Source organism: Lissotriton helveticus, chromosome 6, assembly GCF_964261635.1.
Source record: "Lissotriton helveticus chromosome 6, aLisHel1.1, whole genome shotgun sequence".
Lineage (NCBI taxonomy): Eukaryota > Metazoa > Chordata > Amphibia > Caudata > Salamandridae > Lissotriton > Lissotriton helveticus.
The window spans coordinates 1,125,309,958-1,125,336,551 of NC_136067.1; the positions used below are offsets into that span (position 1 = coordinate 1,125,309,958).

A 26,594-nucleotide genomic window follows, 5' to 3' on the forward strand; every position below is an offset into this window, starting at 1 on the left:
CCCTTCTTCAGCCAGGATAGCTTCATTCCAGTGGCACAGTGAGCCCAGGACCCATGTCTGGGCAAACCTGGCGCACTTAGGGCGTCATAGCAAAAGACACACAATTGACGGACGGAATGCAGAACCAATCAAAACATTCACCCCCAGTCAAGAGATCTGGGTTAAATCCACCATTCTTTTCCTCACCATGCCACCCCAGTTTAGACCTGGCCATATGCAAATCAGTCTTGACCCTGTGCCTCATGGGAACAGTCCAGCCCGACCTGCCAAGCCAGGTCCTACCTGGACTGGGAACAACCATCTACTAGACTGCTGGATTGCTGCATCGCTTTCCTATTTGTTGTGGTGCTCTGCTTCCTTCTGCCTGGGAACAAGGACTTGATCTTCAACTGTCCAAGGACCTCCAGAGTGACTCAAGAGGGCTAGTTTACTGGCCTCCTCTTCCCGGCCATAGAAACACAAAAGGCTTCGTCCATCTTGAACCCGCACCTGTTCCCAGAGTGAGTCCTGACTTTTCAAATTGTACCCCTCCACTTATTGACGCTTGGAAGTGATGCTAAAGGTGCCCAGATAGCCAAAATACAAAGTGGGTACATTTTTGCTAAAACCTACTCTAAGAAGTGAGAACTATCCGCCAGATGTGCATCGCCTGTCAGATTGGCTTTGCAGCTTCTCCCACTGCGTTTTTTTCCATAGCAGCAATTCCATTTCAACTGTCCTTTGCCAAAGGGGTATATGACCTCCTGGCACTATCTTCAGCTACAGCTCCCTGCCTTTTCGCAATGGAGATTTTTGACTTTCCTTTCAAAGAAAGTCTGGGCGCAGAAATCTTCTCTGCGGCTTCGACCCAAGGCTATATGGCGACAACACTCTCTCATCGGACACCTCCTACAGCCTTAATCCTGCTGTATTTTACCTTCTAAGATCAATTTTCTTAAGAATTTTTCTAAGTCCGAAGGTAGGCGCTTACTGGGCCCATTCCACTTCTTGTATCCAAACTGTGCTCTATCGTGGTCAGACCTATTTTCTGACTTTCACCTGGTCTCGCATGACTAGATGCATGATTCCGAATACTGCCAGGCTTACATCCACTTCACAAAACACCCAGGCATCTCCTCACACACAGCCTGATTTAAGAGATGGGGATGATGATGATGATGATAACAATGCTCATCAGCCTACAGACCCATGGAATGATTACAATATTGATGCACCCATGGACAATGTCCCAGACCTATCCCCTACAAAACCCTCACTTCCAGATGATAACGTATCTTATCTGTAGCAATTTTCCAAGCCGCAGCACATCATTGGGTTACAGTGAACAAGGAGGGCTTCGAGGATGATTTTTTATTTGAAAAACATTTGGGTCTTCACATAGAGATAGTCAAAGTCTACTTATGTTGAAAGGCATGATGAGACATGCAGGGGACATCTTAAAAGATTGGTTTGTGCACAAATCTTAATGCAGAGAGTTGATGAAAAATGTAATCCATCACCCTCTGACCTTGTATTTATTGAATGACGCTTTCCCTTGATTTCATGGTCGTTTCGAATGCTCGTAAATGAGCAAACTCAGACATCTGGTGATGGTCCTCCCCTGATAAAGAGTGAAAGTGTATTGACGCCTCTGGTTAAAGAGTAGCTGCACAAGCTGCTAATCACTGGTGCATTGCCAACACAGAGGGATTCTTAGCAAGATATGACACGGCCCACTGGGATGAAATGGAAGGTCTTCTTCAGTACCTCCCATATGAACTTAAGTAAAAGGAAAACGCCCTAGTTCAAGAAGGAAAGCTCATGTCTAATTGTTCTATTAGATATGCTCTTGATGCTACTGACACTGCAGCAAGATAAATCAATACCAGCATTCTCTTACGTAGGCATGCCTGGCTTAGAATTTCAGGCTTTAAACCGGAGGTCCAACAGTCTATCATAAGTACTCCATTTTGACTAAAGGGAATTACTTGTACTCACTGTGAAGTTAGCAAATATCTGAAGTGGCATGACCCATTGACCTACACAGTAAGCTCTAAGGGATGGAAGAAATACGTGAATTCCACAACTGATCAATGGATGAAGAAGGCTGGCTGAATGTATAAGTATATTTTATATAAAATGTAATTCAATTCAAAAGGTCTCTGAAGAAGCCAGACCGGAAAAACACACTGGGACACAAAGGCATAACACACTTAAACAATAGGTCAAGTAAGCTACGAAAATAGATCTGTGAGGATGGCATTTGTTGGCCAATCTCAAGAAGGTACTTAGAAGGAGATCAAACAAAGGTGAGCTTTCCTATAACTGGAATGAAAGTGACAATTTTCATATTTGTTGTGAATTCATGTTGTCTTTGACTGTCCAACTGGCGTTAAATGCAGGTAATATTTTGTAAGTGAAAACCAAAAGACCTTCGGGCCATATGTAGGAAGCCAAATTGCGATCAGAAATGCTGTAATTTGCAGAATTTCAGCGTTTGCGATTGCAATTTTGGCAGTGTGCTATGTAGCAGACAAAAACCCACTCGCAAAATAAGGAATTGCAAAATTTGCAATTCCCTAATTTGCGAATGCATTTAAGGAATCCCAAATTGTGATTCCTTAAATGCAATGTAGGAAGCACCCAATTTCTGTGATTTTGGCTTATTGTATCGCAAATTACCACCAACTTCAGGTTGGTGGTAATTTGCGATTTCTTTAAAAAATATACTTTTTGGCATTTTTCAAAGTGCCATGTGGCGCACATACATGCCCTCAATGCACGTATTTGCGACACATGTGTACACATGGTTATTTCATGGGTTCAACAGGGTGTCCTATTGACACTCTTGTAACATTGAAATTGCATTCTCAATTTGTGATTCTCTAATTGGGAATCGCAAATTGAGAATGTCTTCCCATTCATTCCTATGGGCCTTCTAGGTATTCCTTATTTGCGAATCTCAATTTGCGATTCACAAATAAGGAATATGTGGGATGCGCAAAATATTTAGCTAATCCTGCCTACATTGCGTTTTGCGATTCTCTCATTGCGATTCCCTAAAAATCACAATTTGAGAATTGTAAAACCTGTTTTACCTACATATGGCCCCATATGTCTTGATGAAAAACAAAGTGTTGAATTTAGAGTTACAGATATTTCATGAATTATTACACCTTACTGAGTATGAAATCTGACGTTTTTAATATAGCAACATATGTAAATTACTAGCAAAATTAAATTTAGTTACTTCAGGTGCTCCATAAAATAATTGCCATTTATTTATTTTCACTCATTGCTACACATCTCACGGTCCACAGCTAATGTCAAATTTTAAATGAATATATATTTTCTCATATATTCTCTCCAAAACAGCAACAGCAATACGCCAGCCAAACGTGCATCCGATGCTGTGTTCACTGACAATTATGGCCGCCTTCTGTCGGAAGGGGCTCTAAAGAAGTATTTAGATTCCGTGCTTACAGGACAAGAAAGGTATTGGATCATTATAACAATGAAACATTGTATTTAATTAAACAGATATTTAACAAAGTTAACATGTTTATTTTAATTGCATATTACATTTTCGTTCACTGGAAGTCCATGAAATGTATGTATGTATGCATTTCATTTTTATTTAATAGTTCTTGTTTGTCAACAGAACACACGAATGCCTTGAACATGGGTGGCTCCTCCATTTGAGCAGCAGAGTGTTGCCCCACAAGCTCCAGACCTGAAAAGTAAAACGGCAAAAAGGTTTACTTATTACTGCTTTATTTTTCAGCTACCCGCCCTACACTAAGTATCTGGACGGGGCAGGGCCAGCACTGCAGAGTGGCAGCTGCAGGGTACTGTGGGGCAGATTTATGAAGGCCTTGCGCCGCCGGTGCGTCACTTTTTCCCATGTTAAAAATGACGCACCGGCGGCGCAAGCCCTTCATAAATCTGCCCCTGTGTGCTTTAAAATTCACGTCTCCTCGGCAGGCCATCTTGGGATGGACAGCCAGACATATGCATTTTAAAGTTCTCTACCATATCTGTCTTAGTCAGCTGGGTTATAGAAAGTGCAGGCCTCCTGTGCCCTTAGAAGCTATGGAAGAGCCTGCTCTAGCCAATCCTGGCGCTTCTTTCATGGTCTGAAAGCAGCTAATGTGAAGAAAACATATGAACATCACTGTGCTTAATGTGTTTTCGTCCTGCTATTCTTCATTACAGGTGTTAAAATTGTAATTTCCCAGTTAAGGTGTGGTAATAACCTCTAATGTTAGTAATACCGATCAAGTGTTACCAAGCCTTACTATGGGCCATTTGTAATGAGGAACTTAGTGACCGGGCAAAAACTGGAAATGACCACCAGTCTCTGCAAGCAAAGAAAGAGACTTGCTACAGACTTTTTTCTTCTGAGCATTACAATTTAATGGATTGGTACCAATGGAGTTTCCCTATAAAGATTTGAAGGCTGTAGATAATTGTAGGTGGTGATAACATTATAAGAAAACAAGCACAAAGAAATAATTTTCATCAAGTCATCGGCGTTTCACAGCTTTCATCTTTTGGATACATCTTTACATAAATATAATGGCTCTCTTTTAAAAACTCATGTTTGAATTATATGTAATACTGCTTACCCTTAATTTTAATGTAATTTCCAGATTTTATCACATTGTTTTGAATATAACTTGCTTCTGAAAGTCAATCGTGTCCTGTGATGAGAATTGCATTCATATTTACAGCCCCACACCAGTACCCTGGCAACTGTATTTTGGATTTGTTATAGATGTCAGAGAAGACAATACACAGACCTTGGTGAAACAAGAAATTCTTGTCAAATGTGGCACGAATGAAAGCAGTAGTTTTAAATTTGTGCTAAATGGAGAGTCAAGCGGGCACTGGAGGCCATACACTAGCCAAAGAGGAAGGAAAGCAGTTAATGTATGCAAGCAGTGTGTTCTGGGATGTTGTGTGTTAAACATGTCAGCCTATTGGTGGTCTTCCCCCAAAATGTTTGCCTCAGCACCTCCATTTTTTGCTGCATTTTTTGTTGTTGGCCTAAGGACTCTTCACACTCTACCACTGCAAACCAGTGATAACATACTTGTGTTCCTTCCCTAAAATATGATTACATTTCCTTATACCCAGTTGGCATATTTAATGAACCTATAAGCCTCTTTTAGAGTGGTGTACCATATACGTAGGGCCTGTAAATTAAATTCCACTGATGGGCCTGCAACACTGATCATGCCATCCACTTAAGCAGCACCCTAAAACATGCTCCTGGTCTGTCACGGCAGCCTAAATGCAGTTTTTAACTACCATTTTCAGTTGGCATTCAAATCTCCTTGCCAAGACTTAAACTACCCTGTTATTACATACAAGGCATCCATAAGGCAGGCCTCAGGCAGCCCTTTGGCAGGGTGTTGTGTAACTAAAATGTTGGACATGTACTTTTAAGTTTTACATGTCCTATTAATGAAAAGGTCCTAAATTTATTTTTCACTACTGTAAGGCCTACCCCTCCCATGGGAGTACATTGGCAATTCGTTATTACATTTAATATTCTAGAATTTCTAATTTAGAGGTTGTAGCTATTTTAAGTTTGCTGTCTTTGGAATTGTGTTGAAGAGCCCATTTTGTAATGTTAAAGTTGTATGTTTGATCACAATTTTAAAAATGCCTCTTTTAGAAAGTTGCAAAAACAAAAGCAAAATGCAAAAACAACAATTGAATGGACAGAATGCAGAACAATGTCATACATTCACCCCAGTACAGAGATCTGGGCCTAAATCCATAGTTTTTTTGCACTCCACACCACCCCAGGTCAGACATGGCTATATGCAAATCAGCCTTGACCCTGTGCCTCATGGTATCATTCCAGCCCGAACTGCCAAGCCATGTCTTTCCTGGACCGGAATCAAGCATCCAAGGACCGGTTTCTGGCTATCAGCCTTCATCAGCCTGGATAGCTTGACTCCAGTGGTGTGGAGAGCATGGGACTCACGTCTGCCAATAGGTCTAGCTTTATAGGAGTATTGCATAGTAATGTAAAGCATTTGAAGTAGATAGCATGGGAATGGATGTTTTTTGTGTGAACTGTAGAATAATATTGCTGGAGTTAAAAGGTCATTTGACAGTTGCATTGTCAAGCCAGTTCTAAATCTTGATGTGAGTTAATAATTGCCCTCCTCCCATATGTGCTACTGCCAGAGAAAACACCATCAATTAACTAGGTATCTAAGACACTATAATAGCTTTACAATGTCATGTGTGAGCCCCTGAAAATTCAAGCTGATACAGCTGTATAATACAGCAAAATGATCACAGCTGTGTGGAGGGCAAGCACTTTTTTTAAGCACACAACTCCTGCCCAATCAAATCACATAGTCCAGGCTATCAACATGTGGATGGAACCACAGCCCTTCTCCTAGTGATTCTCACATAATTTTCTGGAGACACCTGCACTCTCAAGCCAAATCATAAAAAAGGCTCAACGTGGGTGTAGAAAACCTCAGTAGCTAAAGGGTTAAGAATGACCTAGAGTATGCATTTCCTACTCAATGCTGATTTCTTTGTGTCCAGGTTGCCACTATTGCTTAGGGTCACTTTATCATGTTTTCGAAAAAATATTTTTTTTAGCATCCTCAGCCCCATTTTTTGCTGAATTTTGTTTGCTAGTTTTTAGACTCTGCACACTGGGGGGCTGATGTCCAATGCCCAGTGTATGTGCCCTGAACCCTAAAACTGTAGGCTTCCCTGATTATCGTGTTTAACTCTCATATAGGGCCATATTATATGGTGTATAAACTGCCCCCATGGCATGTAAAGTTAAATGTCACTTCTTGATATTTAGCACTTACTGTGCCATATACTATTGCAACAAGGAAACAAGGACAACATGGCTTCAGGCCTAATACTCTAGTTTGACTTCTGCAATGTAAGCCTGCCTTGTTACCTGTTAAAATAATCTTTTTTTAACAGGCAAAACCACCCTTTTAAATATTCCTTTATGTAAGCTTTGTAGCCGAGAGGGTGGGGTGCATGATATTTAAAAGTAGGAAGTGTAGAAAATCATTATTAACATGTTCCGAAAGTGACATGTCCCTAAAAGTGATTTTCATTGTAGCAGTCCTATCTAGACAACCAGTGTACAGATTTAAATACTAACAGTATATCTCAGAATGGGACGACCAAGAAAAATAATGAAACCACTATTTTAATAGGCATTAAAAACACAATTCAATGGTGAAGTCTGACTTTAACTCAATATTAAGGAAAATTAGCTTTTTTAAAGTTACTGTTTGCTTGATGGGGTTCCAGAAGGGTAATTAGCATGAGCCTCGGTCAATGTCAAGCCTGTGCCCAGCCCAGAAAAGGATGTGATAGAAGTCTGAATATCTTTACAGGAGCACCCAATAGGCTGACCTGAATGGGCAGAGGTTACTACTTTGAACTCAGAAGAATATGCAGGGTTGGGCCGGTTGGTGTTCTGTTGACACTACAGTATCAAATTCTGCCTCACAGGTCTGGTGAGCGGAACTTGAAAGGGAGAGACCAGGATCCCAGGATAATTCTTATGTTTCCTGTGCCTGGTTGCTGAGGAACTCTGCTTTTGTCCTACCAAACGTCTGTCTCTGGGTTTGTTGTGAGAAGAGTGCCTGCTTCAAACTGGATTTTAATGTTACATGTAGGAGGACACTAGGATTACCATAGTATGCTTCCCACTTACCCCTCCAGACTTGGACCCCAGGTTTAGTGGGGCTTAATACCTTAATAATCTTGGATTTGCTTTGACACATTGCATTTTGGGCATGGTTGCAGCAAAGCAAATTGTAACTACAGCAACATTGGGTAGGTCAATTCCTGGAAGCATTTACTCCATTGGTCAGAGAAGAACTAGAAGTGTTGGAGCATGTCCCCCACCCATAGGAGTGTGGGCCCTACAAAGCTGAATCCTCACCCGTCCTACCTCTGATGACTTCTGGCCATGAGAGTCTCTAAGTGCTCCCCCAGGGGACCTGGGGGCCTTGGAAGAATACTTTTGTGGTTGTTTGGATATCTAAAGAAATTTGGGAACTTTTTGCTTCAGACCTTGAAGGGGACCAACCCTAAACGTATCTGATTGGCAGTTCCATAGAATCAGATTGAGATTTCGCTTAACCCTGTGTGGAGAAAGAAGAGTTTTTTTCCCAGAAAAACAACAAAGTGCTTTTTCAGATTGGTATTTAAAAATATTCCAGACTACCAGCCAGTTGCGGGGATAATCTATGTTTTGTACAGGACCAGGGCCCTATTGCAGTCGACCTAAAATCACACCTAGGTTCTGTTCCACCACAACCATTGGCCACAAGTAGCACTTAGTGCTTTTTGGTGCTATTTTCCCTTTAATATTTACAAATTCATGCGTCTGATCCCCTTTATTAGAGTTGTGTTGTTTTTGGTGTCATTATAATAACCACATATTACTATAATTTTATAATTTCGAGTGAGAGCTTTATGGTGTTGTGTATTCAACTCTTTAACTGATTTGGTATTTCTAAATACTTTCCACATTTTCTCAAAGTTAAACCTGACTTCCCTATGCAATAGTTATCGGGGATTGAGCTCAGGCTATGAAACCTTTACCTATACCTAACAAATTTGTGACCTTAGTCTTAATATTGGTGATGGGCTAGCATCCACCCCCAATTAATATTTCATTTTCTCACGGTGGTGTTCTCAGTGAAGCCCTAATTATATGCTTCACAAATATATTTTCCATATACTTCACATATATAAAGCAATGTTTTTCAAGTATTCTGTAAATATGAACTTTAAATATGTACTTTCTTATTATTGTTCAAACACTCAACAAAGTTTTGTACCAAATAGATATTTTTCTTTTCATTAAAGAAAGTACAGCATATGTTGAGACAAACTTTGACCCAGGCACTAAAAGCTATGTTCTTTCCCTGCAACAGTAAGCAAGACCCAGCAAGAGATGTGAGCGATCTCAGCGAGACAACCTTTTCAGAGAAGTAAGAAGATGTCACGTAGAGGACCTGCTGAACCACCTTCCATTGGTGCGTCTATTTCATACTTAAAACGTCCCTCTTGGTGTGATATGTCATCATAAATGAGCGAATAAGTTCTCTTTTTGTGATTTACGTTGCCAGTGCACTCCTACTGCTTGAGAATTTACTGAAAATGGGGTGAAACATTCACAAACAATTGTCAATTAATAAGAAAGTCACATATTTGTAATCCGTGATATACAAAGCACGCTATTGTAAACAAAAGTGTTAGAAGTGAAATAGATAAATATTTGATGTTAGGGAGTGGATTAAGATAAAAATGGTTTCAAGCAAAGGGATACATGAAAACCAGAAATGGAAATACTAAAGGGCTATTTATATGACTGGAATGGCAAGTCTCAAAAAGTGAAAATTAACTCAATCTAAATCTAAATATTTTTAAGAAAAAGATTTAAAGATATAAGAAAAGTATATAACATCAGTGGAATTAAAATGCAGCAAATAACAGAAACAGATTTAATGAAAGATATTGGGATCTAGCAAAAATGCGACATTGTCTGCTAATATATTTTTAGCAGTTAACTTTCCTAATTCTGCATCATAATACTGAAAGCTTACTAACATGGTGTTCCTCCAGGATGCTGCTGCCAGCTCGTTAGTAGCAGGAGTGATGCTAAGGTAAATCACATGACTGGAATGTTTGTGTCGATAGAAAGGAGCCAGACAGGCAGGTTTACCTGTGCTCGTCTTCCACCGCAGCGCTTTTGTGAAAGGATTGGATGTGAGCGACTTAGGCAGTTTTCTGTCATTCATATAGGGCTGAATCTGCAGGCTAATGCAAAAGCACATCCAAAGTTTAATCTTCTTCATTCCAACCATTGGATGGTCACAGTGATCATATTAGCATGATGGGTTGTTCCACTATAAAGAGTGAGGAATGCCCTTGACATATAAGGAAGAAGCACCAGTTACTTCATCTTAAAGTCCAGAGTGCCAAGCAGCAAAAACAGACAAAGCCCTTAAAAACAGATGAAAGATTAACCACGATGTCTTTGTTAATCCTTATTATTCAATGACAATTACATTCTTCACGAATGCCAATGAGACACTCTCAATTGCATTCTTAAGGCCAAACATCACAAACTAAATGTTACCACGTAGAAAAATCGCCTAAGCACATGGAGAATGTTGTGGGTACTTTTTGTTTCCCCATTCACCTACATGTGGGTCTGAAAGTTTTCAACAGAAAGGATCAACAATATATTTGGAGAAATCACCTAACAACTAGCTCCTTTCCACCAGTGCAGCAAGAATGTGAGATGTGTGTCAAGAGAGTCTTGTGTAAAGAAGGTGAAACTTAAAAAACAAATAAATGAACGTTTACTCCTTAGATGCACTTGTAGCACCCTGAAAAGTGTCTCAAAACCCTATGACTTGTTTCTGCTCAGGACCTTGCTAGCACCTCGGGCCCGTGGTAAATCATGCCTGTGCAGTCCTTGGCCTCAATATTGACAATGTACTATAGTATTTTGGTTGTCAATCCTAATTTTCAGCAGCTTCCTAAACAGAGACCATAATGCACTGTTATCTACCAAAACAAAGCTCAATAGAAATGATCACGGCCTTCAGCCACTCACTGCAAATTAGTTATGTAAACAACATTTATTTGAGGTTCAATTTGCTGAATGCTTAGGAAGATTTTTTTCATTAAGAATATGTGGTGTCTTCTGCACATATAAATGAGAATCATACACAGAGTTGAAGTCAGGTCCGGTTTATTCACCTCAGCCATCAAAAGCTTCCAGTAACTGAAAACCAAAGAATCTTCACAGTAGAATTCTACATGGAACAAAAAGGTAAGATGCTGCATGGAACTGAGCATGATGTCACACATCTTCCCTCTTTACAACAAATAATATATTTAACAAAACAAAAGAGAAGAGAACAAAAGAAAAAACCAACATGGTCCTTAATATGTAAGAGTAATTAACAAACACAGTCCTTAATATACAAAGGTAACCTACGGATCCTCTGACTCCTCTATGACATTAAAGGTCAAGGAATGTGAACCCATCAGAGAGGAATCAGCATTAATTGACGAGGAAGAAGAGCAAGTGAGACTTCTAGGACTAGAGGATGAAACCAAATTAGAATTGACCAACACCACCCGGCTCTTATTCCAAATTCTGCCATCATCAGTTTTCACAGCATTCTTGAAAATGTTGACAACTTTTCTGACTTTAGTGTACTTTGACCAGGGTTTACAACCTACACGTGCCCTAATCTTTACATGATCACCAACATTCCCATCATTAGATAGTGCACTTTGTTAAGATCAAAATACAATTTCCTTTTCAACTGTTTATCAAGTTCTCTTTGTCTCCTATCACCTAGTTCATTATCTTTCAAGCCTTTATTCATACTCTTACATCCTGGACATAACTTAGAGTTTGAAGCTCTACCCTTGAATAACTCAAAGGGAGATCTTCCTGTGGTCATATGAGGAGACATGCGATAAGCAGTGATCCTGTTTTGCAAGACAGATTTCCAGTTCAAGTTATTTCCCCTAGCCAATTGTATGCTTTCTATTAAAGTCTTGTTAACCCTTTCCACAGCCCCATTAGTTTCTGGATGGTAAATAGAACTTCTCTTATGGTTAATACCACAATCTTTCAGATAGGACTGGAATTTAGAAGAACAACACTGTGTCCCATTATCAGGGAGAATGCAATTGGGAAAGCTTTCCCTCTTAAATATTTCCTCCAAGAACCTTATGACATTCGTTGACGAAATATCTCTGACAGAAGTCACTTCAACCCATCTAGAGTAAAGATCAAGAACAACTATCAAATAAGGAGTGTCACTAACACAATGCAAAGGTCCAACAATATTAATAGCTATCTCATCCCAAGGATGATCAGGTAAACTCCTACAGGCCATGGGCATTTGTTTGATTTTGAATATTTTATCACTAGTACAAGACTCCAGACAATCACAAACTATCCTCTCAACCTCCTTATTCATCCCTGGCCACCAGAATTGCATTCTCAAAAACTCTTTCATTTTCACGATACCAAGATGTCCAACATGTGCAAGATTAAGAAGCCTACTACGCACTCTCAATGGTGGAACAAACTTTGTACCCCGAACAAGCACACCATCAATAACAGACAATTCATCACCAACTAAGGACCATGGCTTCTCAAGATGTCTGTTCTTTCCCAATAGAAGCAACTCAATAACTTTTGTGATTTCAAGATCATTACCAATTTCGATTTTCCACTCAGACTCATCTATCGTACCCAAAGTGATTTCGTAGACATATATGACATCATCCACCAGACTTTCTTCATCCAAATCAGAACTCTTTTCATGTACTAAACGAGAAAGTCAATCAGCAGATTTGTTGATTACAACTGGAATGTAATCAACATCAAAATCAAACTCTTGAAGTGAAATAATCCACTTCTTAATCCTTGAAGAAATGGAATCCAGGCCTTTTTTTGAAAACACCTTTTTTAAAGGTCATGGTCTGACAGGACCTTCACTTTGGTACCCCAAACCAAATTTATAAACTTCCTTAATGCCCAAAAGATGGCCCAAGATTCTGTCTCGATTACAGAATAATTTATCTCCGAGCCCCTCAAACATCTCGAAGCACAATTAATCAAACGTTCAACGCCACATTTCTTTTGAAGTAACACCGCTCCTAAACCTTTGGCACTAGCATCAGTCAAAATGATAGTCCCTTCACCTGACACAAAAGCATGCAAGTACGGGGCTTTCTTCAATTCCTCCTTGATAAAGATAAACTCTCTAGCACGCTCAGTACTCCAAACAAAAACAACACTTTTGCAGCAAGCCCGGGGAAAACATGGCGGCCGCTGGTTAAGCGGCCGTAGTGCTCCGTAACGAGCTCCCGGTGGAGACCCTCGGTTAAACAAAGAAATGCAGAATAACGTCTGCACACTTTCCGATAGCTGAGACCTGGCATAAACGGGCTTTTTCCTTTCCCTCACCGAATCGAACCGGAGGCTTTTTGTCACGGGGGATGTTCTCCCGGTTCATCGAGTCTGAGGCTGTTTCCAAGTCGCCGTCAGTCCGCTCTCTGTTCGAGTGCAGAGCTGAAGCTGAGGGCGGGGTGAGCGCGGGCTGCCGTCGGCTGTTTGGCAGCGTTGAACTCTGTCCTGAAAGCAGTATTGCTTTGGAAACACCAGCAATTTTACAGCGGCAGGAGCAAGAGCTTTGGAAGCATTTACAGCGTGAGATAAGTAATCTGGGTATTAATCTCAAGGAAGTCTCTAAAGCGGTAAGCCTTTTTTTTTGGGAACAGTGGCCCCTCATACAGTACTGGGATCTTTCTGGGAGGTTTCTGCAGCCACAGTTATTTGAATTAACTGGTGTATTTAAACATCCTGAGCAATTACAACTTCCACTACTCCGTATACAGTTAGCAGCGCTGGAGCTGAGGAGAGGGAGGTTGCTTAGAAGTCTGGGGCAGCCACACCACGCAGTGACTTCGGATAAAATTCTGCATAAACCCCCAGAACTTGCATCTAAACAGCTGCAAGTACAGCCATTTCATATTCCTGTACCTGCAGTATCTCCGGACCTGGAAGCTGTAGAGGGGGCAGACAAGGGGAGTTTAATTTCTTCTGACCCCTATATTACAACTTTGGCAGGACAAGGGGTGCCAATAAAAGTATCAGTCACTTCCGATACTATCCCAAAAATACAGGCCCCTCTCAGTAAGACTAAAGTTACCAACAAAAGAGGGCGGAAGAAGAAAATTGCTTTGTTAGATGATAAGGTTGAGATATCAGCTGTATCTAGTGGGTTGGGTGACTATACCCCCGCAGTTGAAAATAAAAAGTCCTCCTCTTACCTAAACACAGAGGTCAAAGGAAGAGGCACCAAATATGGTTTGAAGCCCAAAAATAAGACAAAATCTAAGACGCAGGAAAACAACAGAGCTGAGAAAAAAGCTAAGATTACCCCTTCCCTACGATCCTACTTCAAAGTCATTCCCCAAATACTGCAGCTACCAGGGGATCACGCTATGTCAGCTGGCTCTGAAGTGGTAACTTCTCCCCAAATGGATAAGATGTCTCTGGCACAGGATTCTGACCTTATAGACGCAATAAAGGCTATGGATCAAAGAACAGAAGAAGCGGGTATAGAACATGAAGCTAGAGGTCTATGCCTACAAGATGGAGTAAGAGACGGAGATAACGAAGGAGGATCAGGCTCACAATCTTCGTCAGCCCGGGTGGAGGTGATATCAGGCCCCATATTACAAGACTCAGAAGATTTGTCTGATATTGAGGTACCTCTCAGCAGCTTTAATGAAGCCGGAGCCGGAGCAATCGGGGGAGATCTTCCCAATCAAATGAACTATTCTCTAGACTCCCTCACTGATCAAACCAAGTTTGCAGACAATGGCGACATAACGCCAGCTGCTATACTAGGTATGTTTTCAGCCCTCACGTTAGAAATAAGGAAGGGCTTTGCAGAGTCTTCAGCAAACTTGGCTGCGCATCAAGCAGAAATAAGAAGCTACTGCGAATCCCTAGAAAATAAAATTGAGGGACTTACTATAAGAACGGGAGTACTGGAGGAGACTACAGGAACACTCTCAATGTACTTGGACCAGGCTAAAGTAGACATCCAGAAGCTCTCCAGAGAGGAGCAAGCGCTCAGTGATAGGATGGAGACCTTGGAAAACAAAGCGAGGAGGGGGAACCTACGAATCTTGAATGTGCCTGAAGGTTCAGAGGGCTCAGACTTAAAACAATATATAACAGGCTTGTTAAAAGAGTCCCTAAATTTAGACCTCTCTATGGAAGAAATAGCACTGGACATTCAAAGAATCCACAGGGATCCCTTTAGACAAAATCCCCAGAGATCCAAACCCCGTAAAATTCTTGTAAATTTTCACACATATGTTCTGAAAGAACGAATTCTTAATCTTGCTCTAAAGCAAAAATCGCTGGTTGCAAAGGGGGTTACTTTCCTAATAAGGTCTGATCTCTCAAGAATTACCCTGGAGAAGCAATGGGAGTTTGGGAGGCGCCTGGAAGCGTTCAGAGCAGCGGGTGCCTCAGCTCAATTAACATTCCCTGCTGGTATGAAAATAATGTATAATAATAAAATGACTAACATTAGAACAGTACAGGCAGCGGATGAATTACTAATGCAGATGGGAAGCAGTAAGAAATCTTAGGACTCAGTCAATGTGTTAATGACTCACGGCCATCTCTCGATTTCTCTGAGTTCTTTGCATAAATGTTATTTTTAAAAAAAAAAAAAGGGGAAAAGGGAGAAAAAAGAAAAAAAAAATATGTATATATATATGTATGTATATGTGTATATATATATATATAAATAAATAAATAGGGGAAAAAAGTGAAGAAGCAGAAGGGGAAAAAAAAAAAAAAAACACTTTCTCCCCTCGAGTTATCAATCAATATAATTATTTCAGAGTCACTATTAGTTAGGTCTAATTAACTTATATGTTTTGCAACTAAATGGGTGGGGTCTCTATCCGGGAGTTCATGGAGGGGCGCTATCAACCGGACATTGCACCGGTTAGATATCGCAAGGGTTTTCCAGGGAAAGGGAGGGGGGAGGGTGGATGGCACATAGTTAGGGTAGGTGGTGGGGGGTGGAAAAAAAGTAAAAATGTCCTCAAAAAGCCAAGGTATAATAGTCTTGATAGTAAAAATCCGAAATTACCACTTTATGTAACAAGCTTTAGACAAGTATGGGTTGGTCTAGCCTTATCTTTTTATCTCTCTCTTTTGTCCTTTTTGTTAAATATTTATGTTGAAGATGATTAACATAAAATATTTCTCATGGAACGTTAATGGCCTGCGCACCAAACCAAGGGCAAACAACATTATGCAATATATACGAGATCTGGATGCGCAGGTCATTGTTCTGCAAGAGACTCATTTAACAAACTCTGAGTCGATTGATTTATTTAAAAGAAATAAGTGGATAGAATTTGTGGTTTCCACTACTCAGACAAGTAATATTAGAGGGGTATCTATAATCTTTAAAAAAGTAGCTAAAGCTAGGCTTATATCCCAGCAGGTCGACACAGGAGGAAGATGGGCCATAGCCTCCGTAGCAATAGCGGGATCTCAAACCACAATTCTAGGATACTACGGGCCGAATCAGGATGATCCTACGGTAATGGAGACTATGTTTTCACATTTACTCTCCTTTCCTGAGCCAACTATTATAGCAGGTGATTTTAATATCGTCCTAAATCCAGCTTTGGACAAATCCCCTAATAGTCGATCCTTACCTTTGTCCAAGTCCAGGTCAGTGCTGCAATCTGCAATGAGAACCTACGGTTATGTAGACATATGGAGGGAAAGGTCTGGGGATCAGCAAGGAGTGTCTTTCCGAAACTATAAATATAAACACCAATCAAGGATCGACTTTATCTTGATTAGCCAACGGCTGGTTGAACAGGTGAAATCCATTGAATATTTACCTCTTCATCTTTCAGACCATTCTGCTGTACTAATGGACCTAACCTATGTAATGGAGAGATTGCCCTCCAGATGGTCCTTTGATCGTTCTCTTCTTTCTTCATCTGAGGACATATTATATCTGAAAAGAGAAGCACACTTTTTCTTTTCAATCAATAATGATTCAGCAGCAACAAGAATTGTCTGGGACTCGTTCAAAGCATTTCTAAGGGGTCTTATTACAACGAAAGTATCTCACAAAAGGAAGCAATATAAAGAACAAATCCTGTCTATAGAGGTAAGGATAATAAATCTCCAAGGTGTAATTGATAGTAATTCCGGGCTAGATGAATCCGTTATAAACAATTATAGGAAAGAAATGGCGACTTTGAAGGCCAATCTGGGATCAGTACTGAATCTTAGACTACAGCAGAGATGGGAAGCAAGTAAATTAGCCCATTTCGAGTATAGTGAAGGCGCTGGAAAAATGCTTGCATGGAAGTCTAAATCCGATCGGGTCAGGAACAATATTTCAAAAATCAAGGTAGGCAATGATTCCTTAACATCAGATACTGAAATTAGAAGGGCCTTTAAGGCTTTTTTTGAGTCTATCTATAAAGAGGATATTGTAACTCGATCTGAGGAGGTCGATGATTGGCTAAGCCATATTAACCTACCTAGACTTACACAGGCTCAGTCTCAAGCATTGGATGACTCTATCACGGAGGGTGAAGTTAGGGCCGCTATAAAAAAAAGCAAGAAGGGGAAGGCAGCGGGGCCTGACGGCTTACCAGCAGAGATCTACAGATTGTTAGAAGATGAGATTGCCCCGTTCCTTACTGAGATGTTTAATAAGATCCTTCTTGAAGGCCAGACTCCCCCTTCATCATGGGACAAAGCATCCATCACACTTATATTAAAACCTGGGAAGCCTAGAGACGCCTGCGAATCTTATAGGCCCATATCAATCCTGAATGTGGATTATAAAATTTTTACCACTATATTAGCCTCTAGATTAGCCTTGGTAGCCCCTGCAGTTCTACATGCAGATCAAAAAGGATTTGTCAAAGGCCGACAGCTCTATGAATTGACATACGAACTTATAGGGGCTATGGATATAGCAGTGACACATAGTTTACCCTTGACCGCCCTCACTCTGGATGCGACCAAGGCCTTCGACAGGGTTAATTGGGTGTACCTGTCGAGGGCCCTGGCTAAATTTGGAGTGGGGAGGAGATTTCGTCATACTGTAAGTCTATTGTATACCAATCCATCGGCTAGCCTATTGATTAATGGTGAATTGTCAGACCCCTTTAATATAACACGAGGGACGCGGCAGGGATGTCCGCTTTCCCCGCTTCTGTTCGACTTTTACATTGAACCTCTCGCACAGCAACTGAGAAGAGAGAATGCGATTGTCCCTTTTCATCATAGTGGCTGGGAAAAGAAGGTAGCATTATATGCCGATGACCTACTTGTTCTCACATCAGACGTGACAACTGCACTCCCGGTTATATTTGAAATTGCCAAGGGGTTCGGGAAATTATCAGGCTACCAGATCAACACATCAAAAACAGAGATGTTGGTCTGGAATGACAACCCTAGCTCCTTGGAAATACAGGAGAGCGAGTCGCTTCGATATTTAGGCGTGAATATCACAAAAGATATCAATACCCTCGCCACATTAAATATGACAGCAATCATTAAACAATGTAGAAAATTATTGCAAGCATGGTCGCACCTGCAATTATCCTTGATAGGGAGGGCTAATCTTGTGAAAATGGTCATTTTGCCTAAAATTTCTTTTCTTTTTAATACTATTCCCCTTTACTTTAACCAAACTCAAATAACCAAAATACAATCAGAAATCACCTCTTTCATTTGGAATAAAAAACTACCTAGAATAGCTTGGAAAAAGCTTAGACGGCGTTGGAAGAAGGGAGGAATAGCCGCACCAGATTTAAAATTATACTTGTGGGCTTTTCAGCTATCTCACATACGAATGCTTCTAAATAAACCTGCTGATTATGGGATAGGATTAATGTTTTCGGCAATGCTAAATAGGGAAGGCCTCAGTCAGACGGGATTTTTATTTAAATTCGGCAACCAGAAGTTCTTCAAGAAGATCAAGTTGAAGGTCCTGTATGGCTTGGCTAAAACCTGGTCTGAGCTAATTAAACCTATTAAACAGGGATACTACTGCGATAAAACACCACTTTGGGGGCTGCCGGATAGTCCAGCCTGGTTGGAAGATTCCTTAGCTAATCCCTTGAGAGAAGCAGGCCTCAAAGAATGGGGGGATCTCTTTTATGAGGGGGATCTGCTTTCGTGGGAGTATTTACAGAACAAAATAGGTCCAACCTTTTCAAGGTTTAAATACATACAAATCAGAAGTTGGACACAGACATATAACGATCCACAATCCAAACGCAACAAGTTTCCACTTGGAGGGCACAGCCAACTAATAACTAACCTGGTTGGTACCCCCCCAGCAAAACATGAGATTTCACAATGGTATAGACTCCTTCTAGATGAATCTGATGGGGAATTTGAGTTACCAACTCAACTTTGGGCCGATGTAATTTTGACTCAAGACGTACAAGAACTCTGGTCTACCTCATTTGAACTTTTAATAAATTTGGTGAAACCCTCATGGTTACGTAGAAACCATCTCTTTACCCTTCACAGGGCGTATTATTCCCCCCAAAGATTATCTAAATTTACCTCAGGAACCTCAGCGGCATGTGCAAGATGTGGTTTGATGGCAGCCTCAGATATCCATATGTTTTTTGAGTGTCCCCGTATAACACCTTATTGGGAGGCCATAGGTAAGACTCTCACGGCATCATTAGGTACCCCAATTAGTATAGATTTACCATTAGCGATCTTTGGAGTTCTGAGGACAACTAAAAACATAGCTAGAAACCTGGTCTTCTACACGATCCTTTTAGCAAGAAGAGAGATCTGCAGGAGATGGAAGGATTCCATCCCCCCTTCCCACGGGGACTGGCTGACATCAACGCTACAGACTGCACGCATAGATCTAGCCAGATCAGGAAACCAATGCAAAAGGACCTTTTGGCATTCGATTGTATGGTCTCAATAAAGACCGGGGTTTTTTTTTTTTTTTTTTTTTTTTTTTTTTCCCCCCCGGGTCCAATGATTATACTACTATGGTGCCAACTCAATCGTATCCGGTCAGATCCCGGCCCTGGCCCAGCAGTAGGCCTCCCCACTGGTAGCCTAAAAGAATTTCAAGCTGAGACAGTTGCGGGATCTGTGGCTCTCCTCTCGAATGAAATGATTCCTTCCAGTTACTATACTGTGTAAACTTGTCTGATGCTTATTCTAAATGGCTTTCAAAAACCATGGTGGATATGAGGACTAAAAAAAAAAAAAAAAAGATAAAAAAAAAAAAACAACACTTTTGCCTGTCAACCTCCTAAGGTTTTGTGTCATATCTGCATACACCGGAATGAACTTAGAGTAAAATTCTACCATTCCTAAAAAAGACAACAACTCCTAGAAGGCTCAATAATGTTCTCAATGCAGTCAACAAGCTCCTTTTTAGGTAAAACACCCTGTCCAGGGATACAATGACCTAGATAGATGCAAACTTACATTTCTCTTTTTTGAGGGTCAAACCAGCTTTTCTAGGACATTAAAAAAATGCACAAAACCTTGAGTAATGCTCTGCCTTGGTGCTACCACAAATCAACAAATCAACTTGATAGCACTTCACACCTGTTCCAATGGGAGTGACAAAGGCCGTAAAATCCTGCGAAGACTCATCTAATTTCACCTGATGATAGGCTGATGCAATATCAAGGGTGCTGAAGTACTTTGCCCCCACCAAAGTGCCAACCAACTCATCTATGTTGGTCAGTGTAAACCTATCAACAACTATGTAGTATCCTGCATTTATATTGTAAGGTATTTTACCCCCTTGCTCAGTCAGTGCCTGTGCTCTGACTCATTAGAATGTTGGAGTCTGAGGATGCCTCAGAATGTTGGGACTCAGAGAGGTGAAGTGACAGTTGGTCATGGGCTGAGCATCTGACAGGCAGCTCCTGTTTGGGCTCTGATTTACAACTTAACAACTTGATGTTCTAAACTTTACTACTTGTTATCTTCATGAAAAAAGCATCCTGAATTACAACCTACCTGCGTGGACCATAGTTTTAATTTGGCAATGATTAGGTTAGCATTAACTGAAGCCATCTTGCCTTTAGCGACTATCTTGTCCGTTTTGCGGAATCCATTTTGTATTTCTATCAGCCATTTTGTTTACCATGTGCTCGCCATGTGTTCTGTCTTACAACTTGCCCAATAAAATGAGGTCCGTTGTCACTCCACAAAAGCTTACAAATACCATATCTAGGGAAACACTCCTTTAGAAGCACCTTTGCTGTGGTGACAGCAGTATTATCCTTTGTAGGGTATGCCTCTCTCCATTTGTTGAAGGCACATACCACCACTAGGACATATTTCAGATTATTCCAGCGTTCAAGTTGGATGTAATCCATCTGCAAGACTTCAAAAGGTGCGGTTGGTGTAGCAAACCCTCCTGTAGGAGTCTGTGTCAATTTTCAAGGATTATACTGCCAACAGATCAAACAGGACTGTACTACTCTTTTAGCTGTGCTAGCAATTTCAGGATGCTCCCAAACTTGTGTAAGCAATTTAGTTATTTCTAGAGCGGCAACATGTGCCAGCCCATGTGCCAATTGAACCATAGATAGTAAATCGGCTGCAGGCCATTTCCACTTATTCATTTCTTTGTTACCCCAAGATCCCTCATCGTCTAACATTCCTTCTTTAGACCATTGCTCAACTTCTTTCACAGAGGCAGATCTCTGTATATCCAATACTTCCTCTCTAGCATCATGCCAACCTCAGCTTGTGATTTCACTACGTACATGGATGTAGTGCTTCGCTGCATCGCATTGTCACGGGCTACGCAGTCTGCAAAGGCATTACCTTGACCTATTTTATCAATGATTTTCTTGTGTGCGCTTCACTTCATATTAGCAACTTTCTTTGGGTATGTAAGTGCAGTAAAGAGATTATGCACTACTTCTCCATGCATTATCTGAATCCCGTGGGATGTAAGAAAGCCTCTTTCCTTCCAGAGTAGGCCAAAATCATGAACCACTCCAAAAGCATAGCGGCTATCCGTGTAAATGTTCACACACAAGTCAGTGCTAAGTTCACACGCTCGTGTCATAGCTATTAATTCAGCAGCTTGAGCCGACTTCTGTGGTATGCGAGCTGTTTCCACTACTGTCTCAAGTGTAGTATTTGCGTAGGCAGCTGAAGTCGTGCCATCTGGTAACTTCAAACAGGACCCATCAACCCACAGTTCCCCATCTACATCTGAAAGGGGCGTATCTTGCAAATCAATGCAACCCTTTGTCTGTTCCTCAGTAAGGAATATGCCATCGTGAGGCTCCTTTGACTGAGACTGAGTCGCAGGATATGGCAACAAAGTAGCTGGGTTCAGTGTCGCGCACCTCTTCAATGTAATATGCGGTGCTAACAGTGTCAATTCGTATCCTGTCAAGCGAGCACTAATTAATTGTTGTGTCTTAGTCTGATTCAAGAGGGCATCTACTGCATGGGGTACTAGCACCAACAGTTTGTGTTGCAAAACTATCCCTTCACTCTGACGTATGGACAGAGCTGTCGCTGCAACTGAACGGAAGCATCTAGGCAACGGGATCAAGAATTGCAGAAAAATATGCACAGGGACGCTGCTTGTTACTGTGTGTCAATACTAAAACTGACAATGCGCTTCCATCTTTCTTGTGTACATAGAGTGTAAAAGCCTTCATGTAATCTGGTGTGCCTAACACTGGTGCAGAGCAAAGAGCTTGTCTTCACTGAAAAAAAGCATTTTGGCATTCATCTCTCCATGGAAGGGGGATCAGAGTGTTTTTAGTCAAAAGCGCTAGCAAGGGTTTAACAATGTATGAAAAACCCAATATCCATTGCCTACAAAATGAAGTCAAACCAATAAATGCACGGGCATCTTTCTGTGTGGAAGGTACTGGAGTGTCTAAAATTGCTTGAATGCGATCTGGTGTCAGTGGACGGCCCTCCTTAGACAGAAGGTGACCTAAGTAGGTTACCTTCGGTCTACAATATTTCAATTTCTTTCATGATACTTTATAATGATGCGTAACAAGAAAAGAAAGCAAGGACAAAGTACACTTTCACACAGCTCAAGCATATCAGCTGCCAACAAGATGTCATCGACATATTGTATGAGAGCCACTCCTTCAGACAAAGTAAAGGAATCGAGTTGTTGTTTTAAGGCTTGACTATAAATACTCTGACTCTCAGTGTACCCTTGAGGAACTCAACAAAATCTGTATGATCGATTATTCAAAGTGAAACCGAACAAGTATCGGCTACAGGATGAATAGGAATCGAGAAGAAAGCATTCTTCAAATCGATTACAGAAAATGTAGTTGCTGTTAGAGGGACCAGTGTAAGTAATGTCGTTATGTCAGAAACCACAGGGTACTACGGTACAATAATCTTGTTGACTTCTCTTAAACCAATGATAAATCTATAAATCCTAGTGTCAGTATCTTTTGTTAAAATGGGAAGAATCGGACTGTTGCAATCATTGTAAGAAACTTCTTCCACAACCGCCACCTTATTCACATCATGTACAGTGCGTGTGAGTGCTTCTTCTCCTTCTCGAGAAATTTTATACTGAGGCAATCTTGGCAATGAAGCACCCTCCTTGAAACTAATATGCACTGGTGGAATAACCATTTGCCCTACATCGGTGTCTGAAGTAGCCCACAAGGTACTAGGGAGGGAAGCTAATGCAAAGTCTTCTTTAACAATACAGGATCTCTCAATCACGGGGTGGTTGTCATTAAAAATAACCCGTACTCCTTCCGGAGAACATCGTAGCCCTGAAATATTTGAGCATGTCAAGACCCAAAATATTGTCTGGTGTGTTTGGAGAAAGCAAAAACGGACATGGAGCAGTAAACTTATCAACATGGAATGCAAGTGGTTGTGACAATGCGCTAACGGAAGGTGTTCCATCGAAACCTATCGATGTAATAGTTAAGCCAGACAGGGGAGCCCTAGGAACCAAGTGTTTAGACAAGGCGCTACGAGTAGCTCCTGTATCAACCAGAAACTGATCAGTAGAACCCAAAACATGTGCTGTAACATAGGGACCCCTCTGATCTACTGGAATTTCAACTGATTCCTTACCCCATCCTAGGCCATCCTATGCATAAGCCGAATCTTGGAAATCAGACGGCACATAGTCAGACATTTGATATTGGTTCGTCTATCAAAAGTGTAAAACCCATCCTGTCCACGTGCATTAGCATCAAACTTAGCACAATCATTTGTGCTTCCTCTAGGCCCTGAATACCCTGAACGATTTCTCATTTGTCCCCGACCACGTGGACACTGCTGAGCACACAGTACTGGACAATCAGAAAGCCAATGTCCACATTTCTTGCAGTACGCACACTGATCAACAGACAAATTTGAACGAGTATAGGAAGGAAAAGACGAACCATAGGATCCACGTCCACCTCTATCACTAACTCTAGAAGGCGTGCCATAAGCTTGAGCCAACATAACCTTTGTTTTCAACTCTTTAGACTTTTTATCCTCATTACTTTTGGCTTCTACTTCTTGTCGTTCATAATAATGAGCCATAGTTAGGAGAGAAACCGGAGAAGAGGTAGTCCATGAACTTTCACTCGCCTTTAGGCAACTAGCTATCCCTGGCAAAAGGTTTGCAACATATTTATTGACAAACAGATGCCTCCCTGTGTCATCTGTCAATGACTGGACACTAAAATCGTGGAATGCTTCTTCAAAGCGGGTGAAGAATTCAGAAACTGATTCATCTACCTTTTGCTTGCAAGACGCTAATACAGTCCAATCTAACTTTTTAGAGGGGATAATCGTCTTTAACTGAACCAATATAGCTGCCGGAAGATTTAAAATTAACTGACACGGTTTCTGTGCAGGTTCTCTATCTTCGTCTAACTGCTCTAAATCTTTCCACAATGCTCCAAATGTCGCACGATCATCGACTTTACGCACAGTTCTCCACATATCAGGCAGTAATATTAGTCCAAAAAACAAATCATTATTAGGCAAAGTCATAGTACAAGAGCTAATGGCACCCTCAACTTCCTTATAAAAGGCTGCTGGATTCTTTCGTGGATCAGGCAACGTATTTTTTTTTTAGAAGAAGTGCCAGACAGTCACACACGATCCTACAATAGCAACATGAAACAGAACCCCGGAATGAGTGCGAACACAATTAAGGACACGGGGGCAAGGCATAGGAGTCAGGATTAAAGAAAACAACACATACACGGCATGGCGAATCAGCACCCCAACCCTTAAAAACAAAACAGATTGTAGGAAACATGAAGACGACGACACTCAGAAAAAGAGGAAGCAAAGGGCCATAGAGACAAAGAAAGGACAAAGAAACAACCCGCTTCCCCCCTACCCCCCACCCTGCACCCCTGCAGAAGGCTACGGCCTACCCCCCCCAGCAGCGTGCCTATCGCCCTAAAAAGAGACCCGAAATAGAGAAGAAAGAGGAAGAAAAAGAAAGGAAAAAATACGGAGAAGGGCCATCGAGCAGACCACCCGCCCCCCCCTCCCCTATCGCGCACAGTATACAGCAGAAGCAAAGTCAGAAGAGCCACAGTAGCAAGAGTCATATAGTCAATCGGTATCATCCCCGTGGAGTGTCCCTCTAAAACACCGTCAGCCGACAATGTGTTCCATCATATCCCAGACGATTTCATCCCTGGCCTTCTCTATCAATAGTACCCACATATGGCCATTCATCAATCGGTATACAGTACAATGTGGTGGGTCCAGCCGAACCGGGCGGTCCGAGAGGAGCCATTACTCCATGGGACCTTAGCCCCCAACTCCCAGTCAAGGACGCATGGCGGAACTCCGTGCGTGGCAGCACCGATGCCGGAAACATCCCCCAGGCAGAACATATTCTCATCGGCCAGGAGGAGAAAGACACACAATCCAACAATTGTTTAAGCGCCGCCGGGGCGACCCAAACCATGGATCGGCGTTGTTTCCTCCGCCGCCGTATATATGCAGATCCAGACGAGTCACTCCCTAACACAACAGAGCAATCCAGAGCGATGCAACGGACAGGGTCCATCGGCGTCTCCACAAACACAGGCGCAGCTGGAACGTTCAACACAGACGCAAAGGCGGGCACATCGGTGCTTCCTTGCGATTCATCCCCACCCACGTGGAGTGGCGGGACAACAATGGCGGCCATCCTCCGTCCCAGTTCCCGTGCGTCCCGGATCACGGTCTTATGCAGAGTTGTTAATGCAGCCAAAACATCTCTGAACGTGGGCTCTCTCTCGAGTCGCCAGACCCCAGGACTCTCTCGCAGAAAGGTTTCTCTGCCCGGGTGGGGTGTGCGCACGAGGGCGCTCCCCACCATCTCAGCTGCTCCGGCCTCGTCCCTCACCACCTCACCACGGGACCGGGTCTCACATCAGGGATGGAAAGGATTCACAACGGGAATCTCACAGGCCAAGGCAGGTTTCTCAGCGGAATCTCACAGGCCAGGGCAGGTTTCTCAGTGGAGAGTCACCAAAAGGCTAAAAACTCCGCCGCACCCTGGGGGCAGCATGCCGACTCCGGGCAATGGCAGCGATGGGCCCGGGCACAACACCGGAATGGGGGGCCAATAATCATGTACCTCCCTCGACCCAGCGGCATCACACTCCCCACGCGGTTCTTCGCCAGTTGGGCGGGGTCGGCACTTTCGCCATCGGCAATCAGGTCTACAGTTTCCTCCGGCCGAGTCCTCACCACCATCAGAGGCCGCTGTTGTTGCACTCGCGACAGGCCACTCCCCGCACTCGAGACCCCGGACCCAGCTCCACAAAGGCCTCAAAAATGTCAGGGACACTCCAACGGGTGCGCAGCAAGCAGAAGCCTCAGGAGCAAGCGGTAAGTGAAAGTGACTCTTCGCCTACAGGTAGATGCCGTTGCAGCTTAGGATAAGTGCCAGGATGTATGCGCGGGGTGAGGAGGCTCACGGAGCCGAGCGGTTACGCAGCCATCCCGATCG

At 42.1% G+C, this 26,594-nt stretch overlaps 1 protein-coding gene across 1 annotated transcript in view; it reads left to right on the forward strand.

Moving 5' to 3' along the window:
* The window catches only part of LOC144761660 (uncharacterized), a 348,522-nt gene that overhangs the window by 265,867 nt on the left and 56,061 nt on the right, over positions 1–26,594 (forward strand). Inside the window, exons 11-12 of the mRNA XM_078646947.1 lie at positions 3,355–3,474; positions 8,934–9,035. Coding sequence (XP_078503073.1) covers positions 3,355–3,474; positions 8,934–8,994 — 181 coding nt within the window. The 3' untranslated portion in view covers positions 8,995–9,035. The remainder of the gene's footprint in view (positions 1–3,354; positions 3,475–8,933; positions 9,036–26,594) is intronic.